At 41.1% G+C, this 20,140-nt stretch overlaps 1 protein-coding gene across 1 annotated transcript; it reads left to right on the top strand.

Annotated features, from left to right (window-relative positions):
• Nucleotides 1-192: 192 nt before the first annotated feature.
• Nucleotides 193-15,714, top strand: LOC115153180 (F-box only protein 28). Its single transcript, XM_029698320.1, has 5 exons — nucleotides 193-567; nucleotides 4,346-4,455; nucleotides 12,349-12,487; nucleotides 12,889-13,084; nucleotides 13,254-15,714. Exons 1-5 carry the CDS (start codon nucleotides 337-339, stop codon nucleotides 13,727-13,729), a joined length of 1,152 nt encoding a protein of 383 aa, XP_029554180.1. The 5' UTR covers nucleotides 193-336; the 3' UTR covers nucleotides 13,730-15,714.
• The last annotated feature ends 4,426 nt before the right edge of the window (nucleotides 15,715-20,140 follow it).

The following is a 20,140-nucleotide window of genomic DNA, read 5'->3' as shown; positions in this document are numbered from 1 at the left end:
GATATGGACTAGTGCATGTCATATGAGGTTTTGTTGTCAGCAGGCTTTCATTACTTTTGCAGACTTTCACAACCCAGATACAGAAAAAAGATTGGGTAACGCAGCTTGATGATTGCTTCTTGAACAATATCAGTTGTAGCCAATGAGATAACTAAGGTGTAAATCAGATTGAACGAAGGGTAGGTACATTATAATTGTGACACTATAACCCAGGGCTGGACACAGCTGTTTCTAGGGATGAGTGGGTTAATGCAAAATCTTGCTACTTTGTTTACTCAAGTGAATTTAAATAGTTGTGTACAGTCTTGCGAGACTTTTTAGAGCGTTGTTCAGAGAATGTTCCTAGGAAACGTCATTTCCCCTATCGAGCAATTGAAGATGGCTGCGGTTGTAGAAAGAGTCGAGGGAGGTTTTGGAGCCCTGGATTGCGACTCGGCGTTACCGAGACTGTCTACACCACCACCGGATCAACCACACCAGAACAACCCGCTCTTAGGACTTCCCATTGTGGCGATTGAGACTATTCTCAATTTCCTGTCTTACGACGAAATCAGCCTGCTACGCTTGGTGAGAGAAAACAAACAAACCATGAAGCAAATACCAATGCAGCGTCTGGCTAACCTAGCTCCTGCAACGTTAGCTATTTAACAAATGGTGGTAGTAGTAGTACTAGTACTACTTGGGTGTTTAACGTTCAATAAGTAACTGCTTATATGTTAAATGTGGATGTCTTTCCCACTTAATAATAGTAATAACTAAGGGTACCGAAATATAGCCAACTAGCTAAGCTAGTTTAGTTTATTTGCATCGGCTTTTATTTCAATTCCATTCCTGGTTGCTTTAGCCAGCTAGGGCCCTGTCCTGGCTGGAACTCATGACAAACATGTCAAATTCAAACAAACAAATGGCTATTTTGTTTGTTTTATATCTCTACTTTTCTAGCTAAGTAAATGCGTTATCTAGTTACTTAGTATGTTTGTCAAGATTTAGCAAAAATTCAGTGTAATTCTGAATGTCCACACGACATTGGCTTGCTAAACATTTTGAAGTTGGGTTTTATTTCTGCTTTCCACCAAGTACAGTAAGACTTCCCTTTAATTTAAAGTGGTGCAATAGGCCAATTGACATCTAGAGGTTTGTGTGTGTTGGGGAGGAGTAGTAGGCTATTTCAGCTCTACCTCAGCCCTTTTGGATCTGGCCATTGTAGAGTCCCAGTCGGCGTTCAAGTGGAGATGACAGCATTATAGCAACATGACATTTTATTCAAATCTCTTCATATACACCCCCAGTAATGACACTTACCTGACATGTGTTCACTTAGATATGGTAATTTGTAGAATGTTTGGGAATTGTCTAATGCATTTGTGAAAATGTTATAGTAATAATAGTGTGAAAGCGGCCATGTGTTTGGACAATTTAATAGACACTCCAGTAAATAAAAACATCTGTCTCCTCCAGGACCGGAGTCCACGCAGACCGGTGCACCATAGCCAATCAGAGCTACAGTAGGTCTTTATGCAAACAAGAAATTGCCACAGGCCTGCCATCATACACTTTGAACTGGACTGTGTTTACAGGCAGTTGTAACTGCATGACTTTAGGTCAATAGAAAGCATTCACCAAAAGCCACAAATACACCTGAATGGATTTCTGCAGATGTCAATACCACGGGAGTTCTCTTACATTTGGTAACTTTGCAGTCCTATTGATCAAACCATGAGAAGGTATGCTCTCCCTCAATTATGCACAAGATCAACAACTAATGCTAGCCAGAGCAAGAAGTTTACTGACCCCGGTCATATTCAGCAGGTGTTGTGTAAATTCATTAGTTATTCTGCATTCTTGCACACAGATGAATACTCTAAAATTGGCATAGACGGCCAGAGTGAATTTGCCAACACAAGAGATGCTAACTGGATAAGTCGTTCAAGTTCTTGCTAGCAAACCAAATGACCCCTGCGTGTTTAGCTGTGTATAACCAACGAATACAAGATGGGGGAGGGGGGTCACTCAATGACATCCACCTAGCAGCTAGCTAACGTTAGTCCCAGTGTTTTAAGCTTGCTACATAAATGGGTAGCTAACCTATTAGCCACGTTATGACTGACTTGTGATCATTACCCTTGCTAATTTGATTGTAGTTACAGTTGTCTGTTTTTGTCCAGAATATTGAAACTGAAACAGTGCATCCTGAATGGAGGCAGCCAACAATGTACCAGGCCAGCTGTCGTTTACAACCTGATAGTAATATTTTTGGGACTACCAAGGAAGTATTGGTGAATTATATTGAACTGCATCCATCTATTCTGCCAACAATGTCTTGGAATGTTGAGTCAAATAGAACCTGTTTATAAATTTGGTTTTGTAGCATAAACTGGGAATTTTATATTGCTTTCATATCTGCAAAGTAGTTAAAAAGCTGCCAGTTCCACTTTCAGGCCAGCCAAAGTTAAGTCTACTGTAGGGATTCTTCAATGGTCTTTCATTTGATGAAAGATGACAGAATTTTCATGCGTATTTTATCATTGGTAGATGTAAAATTGCGCGACTAACATCTCCTTGGCAAAACCGTCAAAATTAATGTCAGATTTCTTAAGAGAGTATGCAAGCACACTCGTTTTCCTAGCCTTTAGATAGGTCGCTGCCCCGCACATCTGTCGGAACAACCTTTGGTTACCTAGGTTCAAATGCAATTTTTCTTGTCTGCTTGTTTGTCATTACAAAACTACATTAAAGAAAAGTACATGTCTTAAGAATACTTTAAAACATTGCATGTGTTCTCACTACTTAAAACATATTGTAGGGCTTCCCTCATGCCCCTTTTCATGACTGCGAGCAGCCATGTGAGTGCTAGCTACTCAACATTAAGCTAGCCCAACTGGACTCGGGTAGACGTAACATAGTAAATGTAAATACGGGACACTCCAATTAGTGTATGCTATGTATTAATTTATGGATGTCAATCATCCATTTCGTACAAAGTGTTAAATTGCAATTTGTGGTGGCTAATGCTAGTTTGGTTAGGGACAGGGTTAGTTAACACGCTAAAGTTGTTTGTGGTGAGATTCAAACATGCATCCTTTTGGTTGCTAGATGTTTGTTATATGCTCACCCATCCGCCCTACTTTTGTCGTTTTTGCCTTAAGTAACCTGTCATGTATGTGTGTATTTGATGTGTGTGTGTATATAATATATTTCCAACCATATCAAATCTAACATTAAACTCATTCGAGTGTCCCAGATTTACATTTACTATGTTACGTGTAGTCTGAGACCAGGTGGGTTAGCAAAGACCAACAGAAATAAATTGACTATTCAGCTACACATAGTGAAGTTACAAACGGACTATACTGAACAAGTTAAATGTCTTACCTGTGATTTTTGTATTTATTTCCACACGCATGGCTACGCCTATGTGCAGCCTACTTAGACACCGGGTCCACACATTTCCCACTCTCCCGTGCTGAATAGCCTGAAGCCATATGGCTCTTCTCACATGCTCGATTTCCCTACATGGGTGTATTGCAGCATTTCTGACCTGGTTACATGTACGTTGAACAACACAGCAGCTTTTCGGCATGTTTTGTTATTTCTGTATAACAAAAAATCCATAACCAAATTAGCTCTTTGTTTCCCCAATTTGTGGGCATGGTCAAGGGGAATTAATTCTTAGTACGAGTATACTGAAGACAGTACAGTATGATGGGAAGAAACTGCTTCTCAAATAGAAATCCCCGATCACACTCGTAGTCGATGTCATGGTGACATTGGCTAGCTAGGCTCATGTGTAGACCTGATGACGTGTTTCTAACGGTTGTCTTGCGCTGAACTGCACCTGTGCAGGCTGTGCACTCTTTCCACAGTTAACGTGTCAGTGTGTCACTTTCACCAGGTTAGAGTAATAACATTGGCTGGAATCTAGGTTGACTTTTTAGATTTATAATTAACTACTCAGGAAGAATTTCACTTCTCATTGGGCTTGTTCAACATTGCACCCGACAGTGCAAGTGACTGCTGACTGATCTACAAATCACCTTGCATCATAAATAACGACTCGTTATTTATAAGTCAGTCACAATTTACTCATGATTCATCACGGTTTTGATGCTCTCGAACACGGCCAGATTTCTCAAACCTGGGTATGTTTCGCAAGCATTCCCGGAAGTCTTGCGACGTCGTTTCTGGGTTTAGAAACTCTGGCCGTACCGTCACCCCACTGGTGGACCCTGCAGTGCAAACTCACTTCAGTTTGAGCATCACAGGCTGTATGTGTCATGGAGAGGTTGGAGGAAGGGTAAAAGACATGCTACTTAACCATATCTTCCCGACTCTGTTCTTTTCCCAGGTATGCAAGCGCATGGACATGATCAATCAGCGCATGCTGAACCAAGGCTTCCTCAAGGTGGAGCGTTACCACAGCCTGTGCCAGAGGCAGGTCAAAGCCCAGCTTCCAAGGTCAGTCTCAACACCACTGGAGGGAGTTCTATAGTATTTGATGTGTATGCTATTTGAATATACGTGTTTTTGCTTGGCCTATGTCCTGAAGCAAATCAATGGGTAAAAGTTGGCCTACTGCAATTCAGGAAATTAAGTCAGAAGTGCTTGAGCTCTGTAGGAAGTAGGGCAGTCTTGTTCTTTCGACCAATCGATTGGTATACATTTTAAAATGTGTATTTTTCCATATAAATACCATATTTTATAAATCAACTAAGTAGATTGCTGAGCTTGTCTAATGCTTTAAATTACTTTAGGATCGGTGTCCCTTCCACGGGACGGTTGAGCTAACGTAGGCTAATGTGATTAGCATGAGGTTGTAAGTAACAAGAAAATCTCCCAGGACATGGATATTGGCAGAAAGCTTAAATTCTTGTTCATCTAACTGCACTGTCCAATTTACTGTAGCTATTACAATGAAATAATACCATGCTATTGTTTGAGTGCACAATTTTGAACATGAAAAATTATTAACCTCTCTGGGGTATGTGGGACGATTTCGTCCCACCTACGTAACAGCTACTGAAATTCCAGTGGCGCGATTTTTGAATCGTTAGAAATACTATTACTTCAATTTCTCAAACATATGACTATTTTACAGCTATTTAAAGACAAGAATCTCGTTAATCTAACCCCACTGTCCGATTTCAAAAAGGCTTTACAACGAAAGCAAAACATTAGATTATGTCAGCAGAGTGCCCAGCCAGAAAAAATCAGACAGCCATTTTTCAAGCTAGCATATAATGTCACACAAACCCAAACCACAGCTAAATGCAGCACTAACCTTTGATGATCTTCATCAGATGACACACCTAGGACATTGTGTTATACAATACATGCATGTCTGTTCAATCAAGTTCATATTTATATCAAAAAACAGCTTTTTGCATTAGCATGTGACGTTCAGAAAACGCATAACCCCCGGCAAACTTCCGTTGAATTTACTAACAGTTTGCTAAATTACTCACGATAAACGTTCACAAAAAGCATAACAATTATTTTAAGAATTATAGATACATTACTCCTCTATGCACTCGATATGTCCGATTTTAAAATAGCTTTTCGGATGAAGCACATTTTGCAATAATCTAAGTACATAGCCCGGCATTACAGGGCTAGCTATTTAGATACCCACCCAGGTCAGCCTCCACCAAAATCACATTTCCTATAAGAAAAATGTTCTTACCTTGCTTGTTCTTCATCAGAATACACTGCCAGGACTTCTACTTCAATAACAAATGTTGGTTTGGTCCCAAATAATCCATCGTTATATCCAAACAGCGACGTTTTGTTCGTGAGTTCTAGAATGCTTCTTCACGGTCCCGCGCATGGCGCATTGGCGTGTCAAAAATGTCTAAATATTCCATTACCGTACTTCGAAGCATGTCAACCGCTGTTTAAAACCAATTTTTATGCCATTTATGTCGTAGAGAAGTGATAATATTCCGACCGGGAGTATGCATTGAGCCTAAACAGCCGAATAAAATTTCTCCTCGGGAGCGACTCGTGCACGCGCCTCATTCAAAGGTCCTCTGAGCATCCACTTACAAAAGGCGATAATCTGTTTCAACCTGAGGCTCCCTCGTAAACCTTCAGGTTTTTCGCGGGCTCTGAGAGCCTATTGGAGCCCTGGGAATTGTCACGTTACAGCTAAGATCCTTACTTTTCAATAAAAAGATGCAAGACGCACGACTCCTTGTCAGACAGGGTACTTTCTGCTTGAAACCTTGTCAGGTTTTTGCCTGCCATAGGAGTTCTGTTATACTCACAGACACCATTCAAACAGTTTTAGAAAATTCAGAGTGTTTTCTATCCAAACCTGAACAATAATATGCATATTCTAGCTTCTGAGTTGGTGTAGGAGGCAGTTAAAAATGGGAACATATTTTTTCCAAAATTCTCAATACTGCCCCCTAGCCCAGACAGGTTAATAAACAAATTAGGCACATTTGGGCAGTCTTGATACAACATTTTGAACAAATGCAATGGTTCATTGGATCAGTCTAAAACGTTGCACATACACTGATGCCATTTAGTGGCCAAAATCTAAATTGCACCTGGGCTGGAATAATACATTATGGTCTCTTGCATATCAAAGATGGTACAAAAAAAATACAAAATAATGTTTTTTGTTTTCTTTGTATTAATTTTCTACCTGATCTATTATTATATTCTCATACATTCCACATTTCCTTAAACTTCATTGTTTCCTTTCAAATGGTACCAAGAATATGCATATCCTTGCTACAGGCAGTTAGATTTGGGTATGTCATTTTAGGTGAAAAAAAGAGGGTAATCCTTAAGATTAAAATAAAAAATGCACCAAATTACTAAAGAGGGAGCCAGAGATCAGTAAAGGCTAACCAGAAGAAAAACTTGTTCCCGACCAAATGCGCTGAAGGTGAACCGAAGCCTTAAACCGTGAAGTTGCTTGATCCCTTTCGAGGGAGGAGCGGATTATTTTTTTTTTTGATATGACGGGAGAACCTTAATGTGTTGGCTCCTTCAATTCTTGCACATTTTCTCAAACTAGTAAATTTGGAACCAATCAGAACTCTCATACATACCTGTTGTGATGAAGGCAGCCTATGGCCTGCTTCTATCTATGATTTAAACACAACCGCTTGTGAAACCGCAAGCTGTTGTCTGATGAAGAGGAACCGATGTAGCTAGCTGGCTCCCCCAAACTGAAATAAGATATCTGTGAGTGAAATTGAAATATGCAGTACGAGTTGTCTTGATGAGGTTACTCCTTTACCTATTTTGCAAATAAAAAAAAGCTAGCCGATCTTAGACTAGCCTAGCCAGCTATTTTAAATGTCCATTTGTGTTTTCATTAGCTATCTCTTAGTGAATTCAATTGTTGAATCATGTTTTGTTCCATTTTCAAGTAACTAGCTGCAGGCTTAAAAACATTCACTCATACAGTGCCAGTCAAGTTTGGACACCTACTCATTCGAGGGTTTTTCATTAATTTTACTGTTTTTTACATTGTAGAATAATAGTGAAGACAACTATGAAATGACACTTGGAATTATGTGTTAAACAAATCAAAATATATTTAAATTTTAGTTTCTTCAAAGTAGCCACCCTTTGCCTTGATCACAGCTTTGCACACTCGTGGCATTCTCACAACCAGCTTCATGAGGAAGTCACCTGGAATGCATTTCAATTAACAAGTGTGCCTTGTTAAAAGTTAATTTGTGGAATTTCTTTCCTCAATGTGTTTGAGCCAATCAGTTGTGTTGTGACAAGGTAGGGATGGTGTACAGAAGATAGCCCTACTTGGTAAAAGACCAAGTCCATATTATGGCAAGAACAGCTCAAATAAGCAAAGACAAAGGACAGTCCATCATTACTTTAAGGCTTGAAGATCAGTCAATCCAGACAATTTCAAGAACTTTGAACGTTTCTTCAAGTGCAGTCGCAAAACCCATTAAGCTCTATGATCAAACCGGCTCGTGAGGACCGCCACAGGAAAGGAACACCCAGAGTTACCTCTGCTGCAGAGGGTAAGTTCATTTGGCTTAACTGCCTCTGAAATTGCAGCATAAATAAATGCTTCACAGAGTTCAAGTAACAGACACATCTCAACATCAACTGTGCAGAGGAGACTGCATGAATCAGGCCTTCATGGTCGAATTGCTGCAAAAAAACTCCTACTTAAGGACACCAATAAGAAGAAGACTTGTTTGGCCAAGAAACACATTTGAGTCCAAATTTGAGATTTTTGGTTCCAACCGCTGTGTCTTTGAGACAGAGTAGGTGAACAGATGATCTCCGCATGTTTGCGCTTAGTTCCACTCATTTGTTTTTCAACAGAACAATGACCCAACACATCTCCATCACCAAGAAGGATTGATGGAGTGCTGCATCAGATGACCTGGCCTCCACAATCACCCCACCTCAACCCAATTGAGATGGTTTGGGATGAGTTGCAGCGCAGAGTAAAGGAAAAGCAGCCAACAAGTGCTCAGCATCCCAGGTGAAGCTGGTTGATAGAATGCCAAGAGTGTGCAAAGGGTGGCTACTTTGAAGAATCAAAAATATATTTGAACACTTTTGGTTACTACATGATTCCATGTGTTATTTCATAGTTTTGATGTCTTCACTATTATTCTACGATGTAGAAAATAGTAAAAATAATAAACCCTTGAATAAGTACATGTCAACTTTTGACTGGTACTGTAGTTTGCATAGAAACCTAAATAAAAGCATGTAGATGGAAATATGCTAGAATGGAGGTTTAAATGAAATGGTGAATAGCACTTAGTTGATCTCTGGAGAGCTGAGTAGATCAGGTGAAAGAAGAATTAATCAAATAAATCGCAGAAAAGGAATGTAGTTGTCCGCGTTTAGTGTTTTTGTTTGCTCATACAGGAGCAATAAAGGCAGAGTTCACAATGTGTGATTTTAAATCTTAAAAAAAAAAAAAAAATTATCGGGGTAACGGCCAATGTTTCGCATTCATTGGTCGGTACGGGAGAAGCTCGCTCTGTAAAATTCCAAACGGTCTAAACCATTCCCTTTCGAGAGGCTGGTCCGGATCGGCCTTGAACCAATCAGACGTCTGTTTGGACTGTTCTGGACCAGCCTTGATTTGGCCCTAACTTTGATGTCCATGTTAGGTTCAGATTTGGTGCGGTCGGACCGGCCTTGATTTGAGCTGTTAATGCTCTGTGTTATGTCATGTTTTGTGGACACCAGGAAGAGTAGCTGCTGCTTTTGCAACAATGGATGTAGATTTTTGATCTGGAATAAATCTGAACCAATCAGACGTCCATGATTTTGACTGGACCGGCCTTGATTGGGTCCAAAAGTAGACGTCTATGAGACTTAGGTTCTGAATGAAAGTTGAAAATAACTTCAATGTCTGGGAAATAGGGATTTTAGACAACTTTTCAACATTTGACTACTGGGTCTACTCTAGATTTGTGGGTTATAGGAGGGCATCAATTTATTTTCCTTGCCTAGGGTGTCAGGATGGCCAATTTGAATATAATTCAGCTTTGGATTTTACCCCAGTCTCGAAAGCGAATGGTTTGGAATATTATGGAGAGCTTCTCCCGCGCCGACCAACATTACATAATACAGAACATTTTAATAGACAATAGCTTGAGGACAGCACTACACCAATAAAAACTACATGTTAAATAAGGTGCCTACAAATCAAGGCTGGTCAGACTGCACCAAATCTGCATTTAACATGGACATCAAAGTTTGGGCCAAATCAAGGTTGGACTGGACCAAACAGACGTCTATGATTTGGTTTAACGCTGGTCCCGACTGCAGAAAAGGACAATGGGACCAAAAACACTACGTCCAAAAAATGTTGGCATCGGTCCGTGCTTACTGGGGTGTAGCCTACAGTGTCTGCTGCAATGGAATTTTATAAATGCCCATCCATGTGGCAGCCCTACTGTTTGTAAAACAGGCAGTTTCATTGGCTTTATTAGTCCTGATTCCTGTGACTAATGAATTTGCCTATTTAAGGTCTGAATATCAGCTACTTAACTTTGTCAGGAGTTATCCTGAGACTATTTGCAATGTGTTTACACAGCGGGAAATGCTTATCACAGGTTCGGCATCAGCACTCGCTTAAAAATACCATATTCCACTGGTTAAGGTTTAGTTTATTCATTTGACCAATTATTATATATTTTTTTAAACAAGCACATTAATAAAATCATCGAGGATAACACACAGTCTGGGACTTATTTCCATTGTGGTCCTCCTTGAGACAAGATGGCTAGACAAGATCGAACACAGTATGGCAGTGAAACAATAAAACAAAAACAGAGAAGAACATCTATCTCATCATTCCAGTTACATCATGGGGGTTATTCATATGGGCACAGAAGACATCAAACATATTTTTACTTTATTTTTAAAGCTGCCCAGAGAGGATGTTGTTTTTATGGGCAGAGCCAACTCATTCCATTCTGAAGCTCCAGTATATAAGAAAGTACCTTTCCCAGCATTACTACTGAACCTCTATAAGCACACATCAGCATCACCTGATCTGGTGCTGTGATTGTGTGCATCCCTAACACGAGGAAAGTAATCATTTAGATATCTGGGCGCAGGACCATAAATACTCTTGTAAACCAAACCTAGTCTAATCTGGGACACCCTAGCCTCAACAGGCAGCCAGTTTAGTTCCTGAAAGCAGCTCCTGCCTATGTGAGTACGTGGACTCACCTTCAATACTACCCTCATCAGCTTATTCTGGGCTATCTGGGGCTTCCCCTTCATAAGTTTAGATAAACCCCCAAACCAGGAAGTACAAGCATAGTCAAAATGGCATTGAATGAGGGCAGTAGCTAGCACTTTCACGGAGTCCTTATCAAGCAGCTTGGACTTTCTAGCCAAAACTTAGTCCTGGCATTAACCTTCCCTAGCACCTGTTTGGCCATGCTCACACCTCCCAAGCTTCCATCTAGGATACATCCCAAGTAGCTAACAGAGGTTTTAGTAGTCAGCACCCCACCCCCTAACTCCACTCTGATTTCAGATGACCTACACAATTTAGGTCTGGATTCAAAAATAATTGCTTCAGTTTTCCCTAAGTGCAGAGAGAGCTTATTATCTCCAAGCCATTTGCTAATGCAATCCAAGAGCTTGTTAGTGTTTTTGGGCGGAATTATGTGAGGTTTTGTTGTTGGTGTGTCTTGGTCAATTAAGCTTTGACAATGTCGCCCTCGTTAATCTGCCGTCATAGGTGGACTCCTAATCCTGCCTAATGGGCTAAATGCCATGCTTTCTAAATATAAATGTTGACATGGTACTAGCTCAACAACTTAAGTTTATCAATGGGTGTAAGTGATTTCTGACTTTCAAAGTATGAAAGTTGTGACAAATCAAATTTCCCACACCCCTAATCTGATAGTCGGGTGGAGCTCAGTCTGCCCAATGGCTCAGGTGCCCACACACAACATTGACAGGCGCGCGCGCGCGCACACTAGCAGAGGGCTACTCGGCATAAAGTCCTCTCAGACAGATCCAGCTCAGAGGCCCATCTTCTGAGATCCCCCTCAGCAGCAGATATTCATTTTAAAATGGATGTCATCTTTTTATTTACACTTTTTTTATGTTTTATGTATATATCAATTCGTTCCCCTACTCAAAATGAATCACTTTCAACTAAAATGTATCAGAGTGTTGCAATTCTAGATCGAATCGTTCATGAAAGGAGGTCCATGTTTTCCTTGTTACAGTAAGAAAGATGCATTGTGAATAATTAAATAAAATGAATCATTTGACCATAAACTTGTGCATGATTAGCCTAAAATTATAGCCTACTCACCCCAGTGTCAGCAGCAGCACCACCAGTGCATTACAACAGTGATTACCTCATGCCTCAAGGCTCTTTTTTTGTATGGCTATACTTTTACATTTTACCATTCAGCATCTTCAATTTTTGATGATCCCTCAAGTTTGCATTCAATTGTGATAATGTTACTTGTATCATAAAGTTCTGTCATCTTGTCCAATATGTATATTTGGTGTGCTTAGGCCCCCAGAGTGGCGCAGTGGTCTAACGCAGTGCTAGCTGTGCCACTAGAGCTTCTGGGTTCGAATCCAGGCTCTCGGCCGGGCGCAGTGCACGCTAACACGGTCGCCAGGTGTATGGCGTTTCCTCCGACACTTAACCCGGAAGCCAGCCGCACCAATGAGGGCATTGTGTCAAGAAGCAGCGCGGCTTGATTGGTTTGTGTTTCAGAGGACGCACGGCTCTCGACCTTCACCTTTCCTGAGTCCGTACGGGAGTTGCAGCGAAGAGACAAGACTGTAACTACCAATTGGAAACCATTAAATTGGGGATAAAATATTTTGTGCTTTGTCTTGTGGCAGGCGGGAGTCGGAGCGGAGGAACCACTCACTGGCCCGTCACGCTGACATCCTGGCTGCTGTAGAAACGCGCCTCTCGCTACTCAACATGACCTTCATGAAATATGTGGACTCCAGTCTTTGCTGCTTCATCCCTGGCAAGGTGCCTAGAATTTAACCTCTTTAACCTACCACCCACTAACGACCTGTCACATCTGTACATTAGATGCTAATTTCTGTTTTATGGTTTTCTTTTACATCGACTAACTTTAGAGCTTCTTCCGTTTGGCCACAAGATGGCACTCCTGCTCTTAGATTGACTATAGTTTAGAAAAATGATTTGATTAAATGATCAAAGCATAATTTATTTTTAAGGGGAAGACCATTTCCATCCCAAAATGAACATGCTAGCTACTTCCATTAACTTGGAAAGTCTTGGCCTCAACAACATCACACACACACACACACACACACACACCAGGATCACATTCTTAACATTCTAAGCCCAAGCGTACAATTTATTCTAAGCTTAAGGTTCCCGGCATGTGACTGTCTTTCCCTGAGGTGATTGATGAGATCTACCGTGTGCTGCGCTATGTGAACTCTACACGTGCGCCACAGCGGGCTCATGAGGTGCTGCAAGAGCTGCGGGACATCTCTTCCATGGCCATGGAGTACTTTGATGAGAAGATCGTCCCCATCCTGAAAAAGAGGCTTCCTGGGGCCGACCTGTCAGGGCGCCTCATCGGATCTGCCCCAGGTAATGGACAACTACACTGATCTTTCTATGGCCAATAAAGATTCTACAGACACCCATGTTACTTAATATGAATACAATTTAACATGACGATCTTTATTGTTCAACTTCGCTACCCATTTAAGATTGTACCTAAGATCATCACCCTCCCTATTCTCTCTGCCTACCCCAGTGGCTGGCCCCTCCACCTCCCTGACCACCATGTCCCTGCTGGCCAAGAACACGCCGTCACGCTCTGAGATGACCAAGGTGCAGCAGCAGGTAAAGATGAACGGGGCGTCCATGACAGTGCTGCGGCGGGAGAATCAGGAGGTGCGCGTCAAGCAGCTGGAGCAGCAAAAGCAGCTGCAGGACCAGGAGCATAAGCTGCTGGAGCAGACTCAGGTTATCGGGGAGCAGAACGCCCGGCTGGCTGAGCTGGAGCACAAGCTCAGGGAACTGATGGACAGTGCGGTGGGGGGAGGTGCCAGTCCGGCCGTAGCCGCCTCCACCTCAGCAGCTTCTTCCTCGACGGGCTCTGCTGGCGTCACCACGGCAACCAGTGCCATGGTCGCAGTGGTGGAGACAGTGGGTAGCCCGCCCTTGAAACGCACCAGGAAGAGCTCAGACCTCCCGCGCCAGTCCAAACGCCTGCGCAGCAAGAAATAGGACACAATGTTTTTTTGTTTTCCCTGATTGCACATTCCACCATGTCCTGTGACATTTATTTTAATTCTCATTGTTTGGAATGTCTTTAGGAGATGGGGGGGGGGGGTCATGGTGAAGGAGTCCGGAGTTGCTCTGTTTCCCTTGCGTTGAATTCCCCTTGTCATATCCTTTTCAAATTCATAGAGAAACTACACCATGGACATGTTTATGCTGATTTGGCCAGCATATTTGGGCAAGAGTGCCAGTAGTCTCCACAGTTTAACCACTGACTCTTAAACACACTAAGAATTTGCACACTAGTTGACAAGGTGAGAGTTAGTTTGACAAGTCAAACGCCAATCTTGGTGTTTACTCTTTTTCTTGTCCATCAACAAAAGTCAATCCACATTAGGTTGTTGGCTCCTAGTCGGGAGAGTTTTTGCAGTGAGGCAAGAAGTAATGAGAGCTTTCTAATGTGCATCGCTTAACTACTGAAGAGGTTGACTTTGGTTAAAAATGCATTTGAAATATTGGATAGATGAGACCACTCAGGATAATGGATGTTTAAATTCTGCCTCTGAGTCAATTTTGTTCTTATTGATGCAAATACCACTTAGGTTTAAGATGTCATTTTCTTATTGTGTTCTCTGTTGGCCAGGTGGGGTTGCTTGAGAAATATATACTTGTGCAATATTCTTCATTTTCTGAGACGGCTACATTTAAAGTATTTGATTCCTGCATCGAGAGGATTATATCCCAAATGTGGTTCAATAAAATGAAAGGAAGTTGGTCTCGATTTCCAAAAAATAGAAATGAGTTTATTTTCGCCAGGTCCTGGGAGATCACACGTCTTGATGAAAAGGACAGTTTGAGGGTTCCTGTTTTAATGAACAGTGTTCAGCTAGCATTAGTGAAATGACACTTTGATTTTAAATGCATTTCTGTGTTCCACATGAAGATGCAGTCTGGCACTCCATGTTGCATTGAAGACAGACAGGCTGTGGCGATTGATCATGTAGCCAAGGGAGCGTCTAAAGCCATGGTGCCTGGGGAAATTAAGGGAGTCTTTACATTGAGCAATGGAAGGACAGCTATAGGATCCCACTAAAGACATAGTTTTCAGAGATCAATCATTTCACCATGAATTCTTCCTTCAGGGCTAGAGTAATTTTGCTCCACCGTTATAAGTTTTGGCAATGCCTGTCATTGATAAAATACTAGTCTGTGTAAAATTATATGCAGTCAAGTGTCTGCTGTCTTTGGGGAAGATTATGATTATGTCTTTGGGGAAGAAATTACCCTCTGTATTGATTGACCAGACCGGTGATTCTGAGGTCAAAGGTAAATTTGCCACTTAGAAAATGTCTCCACTCCAGTGTATTTAGTCAGTTGTCATCTAGTCCTACTGATCTTATTGTTACGCTGTCTTTGTACACAGAGTTTAGTCCCATGTAACACCAAGTTCATCTGTTCAAGAAATATTCAGATTTGCCAAATGACTGTTGTGCAACTACAGTAGTCTACCAATGTAAGACCTACTAAAGATACATTGTGGATGGAGTTCTACTAAAAGTGACAAGGTTTTTAAGTCTTATGATTCTCCCTGATTGCTATAAACACTCTTGCACAACAGCGCCCTTCCCATTTCAAGATCTCAGCACACAGTTCTCTTTTCAGCTTGAGCCCATAATGCGGCTGGTAAGAATGACCTCAACTACTTGTGGCATGAAATCTCTGTGTGGCATACTGGGAAATGCAGTTCACAACTGATTGGACTTAAGCGTGTATTCTAAACGGACTGGGCAGGAAACAGTGTTATCTAGTGGCTTAATTTGAGACTGCGTCTCACTTTAGAAATGAGTGTACTGTAAACTTCATGTACTTAAAGTGTAGATTGTGGATTATAATGTATGTATAAGAGTGTAAATTGGCTAAACTGTATGGGTTGCGCACTTTACCGTTACATGTACAAATTACGCATTAAAAGAAGTTAACATGTTGAGATATTGATGTGTTTGAATAGTTTTGCATAACTTTATTTTTTTTATTTTTTTTTAACTGTAAAACGTGACCTATTCCTCCAGTGTGGTTCCTCCTATCCAAAACCTTTTCATAAAAGGTAGCTGTAGTATGAGATCTAGTATCAGGCCTTTTACCTGATGTATTGGTCTGGCTTGTTTCCATTCCACGTCTGATCAGATATTATCTACAGGTACTAAACTCTTACCTGGGTAGTCCTGCACCATATATGCCATGCTCTGAAAATGAGTTAGAACCCCACACACAAGCACACTGCAACACATGGAACTCAAGTCATTACTGTACCCTCCCTCCCAACAGTGACTCACCTGAACTTCAGAACAGTTTAATCAATACAAAAATCTGCATGAAAGGAGATGTCTGTCCTGCTGTGGGTATGATTGAGGAACAATTTCACAAAACTTGAAATGCCTTGGCTGATTTATGTATTTATTGTTTAACTGAATAGCTTTCATAATACATACTTTGTATTGGAATACCAATGTTTATCCTTTTTTACTGTAGCTGATCAGTGGATTGTTTCAAGAGGACATGGTCTTCTGCACTTTGCTATTTTAAACTCTGCTGTGCAACTACTATAGAGCCTGGTGTAACAGCGACATAGATTAATTTACATGCCAGAGCAAGTTTCTGTTACAGAATTCGAAGGAATTTACATTGCGATAAGAAACAATGCTGTATGTTGGTTTAGCAACCCTGTAGTTATTTGCTTACCGGTATCTTAATTATATTTGGTCACATGTTTCCTTTTGGATAAAACAGGGAATGTTGCTTCCATACTGGAAAAGTGAGTCCTGCGATGGCAGACTGGATTATGTCCGGAAGAAAAACATGATCATTAAGAACAGCAGCTAGCCACTGCAGTGCATATATTTGTTTTTATGTTCACTTATGTGATGCATGCTGTGAGCATTTTGTGAATTCATCATTCTGTATTTACTTGCGCCAGGTTTAAACATTTGTATGGACAACTATTCAATTGTTATAAAAAAAAATGCTATTGCCACCATTTTGGCATACTTTAAATGTTTAACGCAGCCTACAAAATATATATTTATGATTTCTGGCTAACAAAGTACCTTACTGTGATTGTTTTCAATTAAAATGCAAAAAAATAGCTTCTTGGCAACGGGCTATTTCTCAAGCAAATAATTTAGTTAGGACTGTCTGAGTGGGGAGGGGAAATTTACTGTTAAAGACCGCAATAGCAATGACACTAACTTCGTTGGACAAAGCCAATGGGGAAATCAATTACGTTTTTGTATGGTTTTTGGCTAAACAGTAAAAATAAAGTCTGTGGTAAACAGGCTTAGATCTTATACTCTTGTTCTACGAGATAATCAGCTAACATCGCTTGTGAATTTTGAAGTATTTATGTAATCAGAAAATTACAAAAATGCTTCATAATAAAGGTCATGTTAACTGACTGTTATAAAATCAATCTATAATATCTAAGCCTGTTTTAACCTCCGACCTTATTTTTCCAATAGAAATGGCTGAACGTACCAGAGGTAACTAATTTCTGTTGTTTAGGACTACAAACTGGCGAGCACTTTTGGCAGAGGTTTGTAACTTAAAATCAAATCAAAGTTATTGGTTTCGAATACAGTTTGACAGGTGTTATAACAGCTGCAGGAAAATGCTTATGTTACTAGCTGCTAACAATGCAGTAAAATGTCAAACAAGAAATCGAGCACGGCAAAACTAATCTATCAACCCAAATAGCATTGTAGCAGTAATTAAATGCAATCTATACGTATTAGTGAGCCATGTCAAGAATAAACATGCAGTGTGCATAAACAGTAACTAAAATACAATGTACAGTAGTAGAAATATTATGAGCTACATTAGGGATAGAGTATTTAAATACACAGTGTGAAACGGGAAGTGATCAGTGGTTAAATGTCTCTCTAGCATGGGACAGCAGTGTTGTCTGTGTGTGTGTTCGTTAGTATGAGGTGTGTGTGATAGCTTGTGTGTGTTTTTAGTGAGTGTTCATCACCTGGTACATGGCTAGTGATGGCTGTTCAACCGTCTGATGGCCTGGTAATAGAAGCAGTTTTAAGTCTCGATCTTGGCACTGATGCACCTGTACTGACTCCGTCTGTCTGACATTAGCCAAGTGAACAGTCCATGGCTCGGATGACTGAGGTCCTTAATGATCTTCATGGCCTTCCTTTGACACCAGGTGCTGTAGGAACTTGAAGCTTCTGAACCTATCCACTGTGGCCCTGTCAATGAGGGTGGGGGCATGCTCTCTCTTCTGTCTCCTGTAGTCTACAATAAGCTCCTTTGTTTTGTTGACATTGAGGGAGAGGTTATTTTCCTGGCACCATTTCGCCAGGGCTCTAACCTCACTGCAGGCTGTCTCGTTGTTAGTAATCAGGCCTACCACTGCACTTAGATCCACAAAGTTCTACAGCTGCACCATCAACACCATCTTGACTGGCTGCATCACAGCTTGGTATGAAAATGCACCGCCCTCGACCGCAAAGTGCTACAGAGGGTGGTGTGTACAGCCCAGTCACTGGGCTGTACACACCAAGCTCCCAGCCATCCAGGACCTCAATATCAGGCGGTGACAGAGGAAAACTCCAGTCACCCAAGCCATAGACTGTTCCGTCTGGCAAAAATGGTACCAGAGCATCGGCTTTCGGACCAAAAGGCTCCAAGACAGCTTCTACCCACAATAAATAAGATTTAGCAATCTTACGGCTATTTAGCCATAAGTAATTAAAAGGACTATCTGCACTGACCCTATCTTGCACTGACTCTATGCACACTCACAAGACTGTATACTGTGCTCATACCCCTTGACTTATACCACATTTTGTTGTGTTACAACCTGAATTCAAAATGGATTAAATATATATTTTTCTCACCCATCACCCATACCTATTGTTCACCTAATACCTTTTTTGCACTATTGGTTAGAGCCTGTAAGTAAGCATTTCACTGTAAGGTCTAAACCTGTTGTATTCGGCGCACGTGACAAACTTTGATTTGATTTGATCTACACACAATACCTCTTAATGACAAAGTGAAAACATGTTTTTAGACATTTTTGCAAATATATTGAAAATGAAATACAGAAATATCGCATTTACCGAGTTGCGCATCTCAGTGCAAGAGGCGTCACTACAGTCACTGGTTTGAATCCAGGCTGTATCACATCCAGACGCAATTGGGAGTCCCATAGGGCAGCGCACAATTGGCCCAGCATCGTCTGGGTTTAGCTGGGATAGGCCGTCATTGTAAATAAGAATTTGTTCTGAACTGACTTGCCTAGTTAAATAAAGGTTAAATAAATAAATGAGTCAATACTTTGTAGAAGCACCTCTGGCAGCAATTACAGCTGTGAGTTTTGCTAGGTACGTCTAAGCAGTTTCTATACCTGGATTGTGCAACATTAGCCCATTAGTCTTTTCAAAATTCTTCAAGCTCTGTCAAATTGGTTGTTGATCATTGCTAGACAAACATTTTCAGGTCTTACCATAGATGTTCAAGTATATTTAAGTCAAAACTGTAACTCGGACACTCACTGTCTTCTTGGTAAGCATCTCCAGTGTAGATTTGGCCTTGTGTTTTAGGTTATAGTTCTGCTGAAAGATGAGTTAATCTCCCACTGTCTTGCCATATTTTTTGCAGTACTACTTTAATGCCTTGCTGCCATTAGGTACCGAGATGAGATCCTCAGACCCCTTGTGAGACCATATGCTGGTGCGGTTGCCCCTGGGTTCCTCCTAATGCAAGACAATGCTAGACCTCATGTGGCTGGAGTGTGTCAGCAGTTCCTGCAAGAGGAAGGCATTGATGCTATGGACTGGCCCGCCAGTTCCCCAGACCTGAATCCAATTGAGCACATCTGGGACATCATGTCTCGCTCCATCCACCAACGCCACATTGCACCACAGACTGTCCAGGAGTTGGCGGATGCTTTAGTCTAGGTCTGGGAGGAGATCCCTCAGGAGACCATCCGCCACCTCATCAGGAGCATGCCCAGGCGTTGTAGGGAGGTCATACAGGCACGTGGAGGCCACACACACTACTGAGCCTCATTTTGACTTATTTTAAGGACATTACATCAAAGTTGGATCAGCCTGTAGTGTGGTTTTCCACTTTAATTTTGAGTGTGACTCCAAATCCAGACCTCCATGGGTTGATAAATTGGATTTCCATTGATTATTTTTGTGTGATTTTGTTGTCAGCACATTCAACTATGTAACGAAAAAAGTATTTAATAAGATTATTTCTTTCATTCAGATCTAGGATGTGTTATTTTAGTGTTCCCTTTATTATTATTTTTTATACATATATGTATGCGTGTGCATACACTGAGTATACAAAACATGAAAAACACCTGCTCTTTCCATGACAGACTGATGAAAGCTA

The sequence above is a fragment of the Salmo trutta genome, chromosome 18 (assembly GCF_901001165.1).
Source record: "Salmo trutta chromosome 18, fSalTru1.1, whole genome shotgun sequence".
Lineage (NCBI taxonomy): Eukaryota > Metazoa > Chordata > Actinopteri > Salmoniformes > Salmonidae > Salmo > Salmo trutta.
The sequence above is the reverse complement of the archived record's forward strand: the minus strand, read 5'-3'. Positions and strand labels throughout refer to the sequence as shown.

Bases quoted from the DNA above. Each gene is read 5' to 3' on its own strand.
- LOC115153180 (XM_029698320.1), top strand. From the start codon at position 337: ATGTTCCTAGGAAACGTCATTTCCCCTATCGAGCAATTGAAGATGGCT. The intron at 12,488-12,888 runs GTGCCTAGAATT...TCTTTCCCTGAG, and splicing joins GCTGCTTCATCCCTGGCAAG to GTGATTGATGAGATCTACCG. The intron at 13,085-13,253 runs GTAATGGACAAC...TGCCTACCCCAG, and splicing joins CCTCATCGGATCTGCCCCAG to TGGCTGGCCCCTCCACCTCC.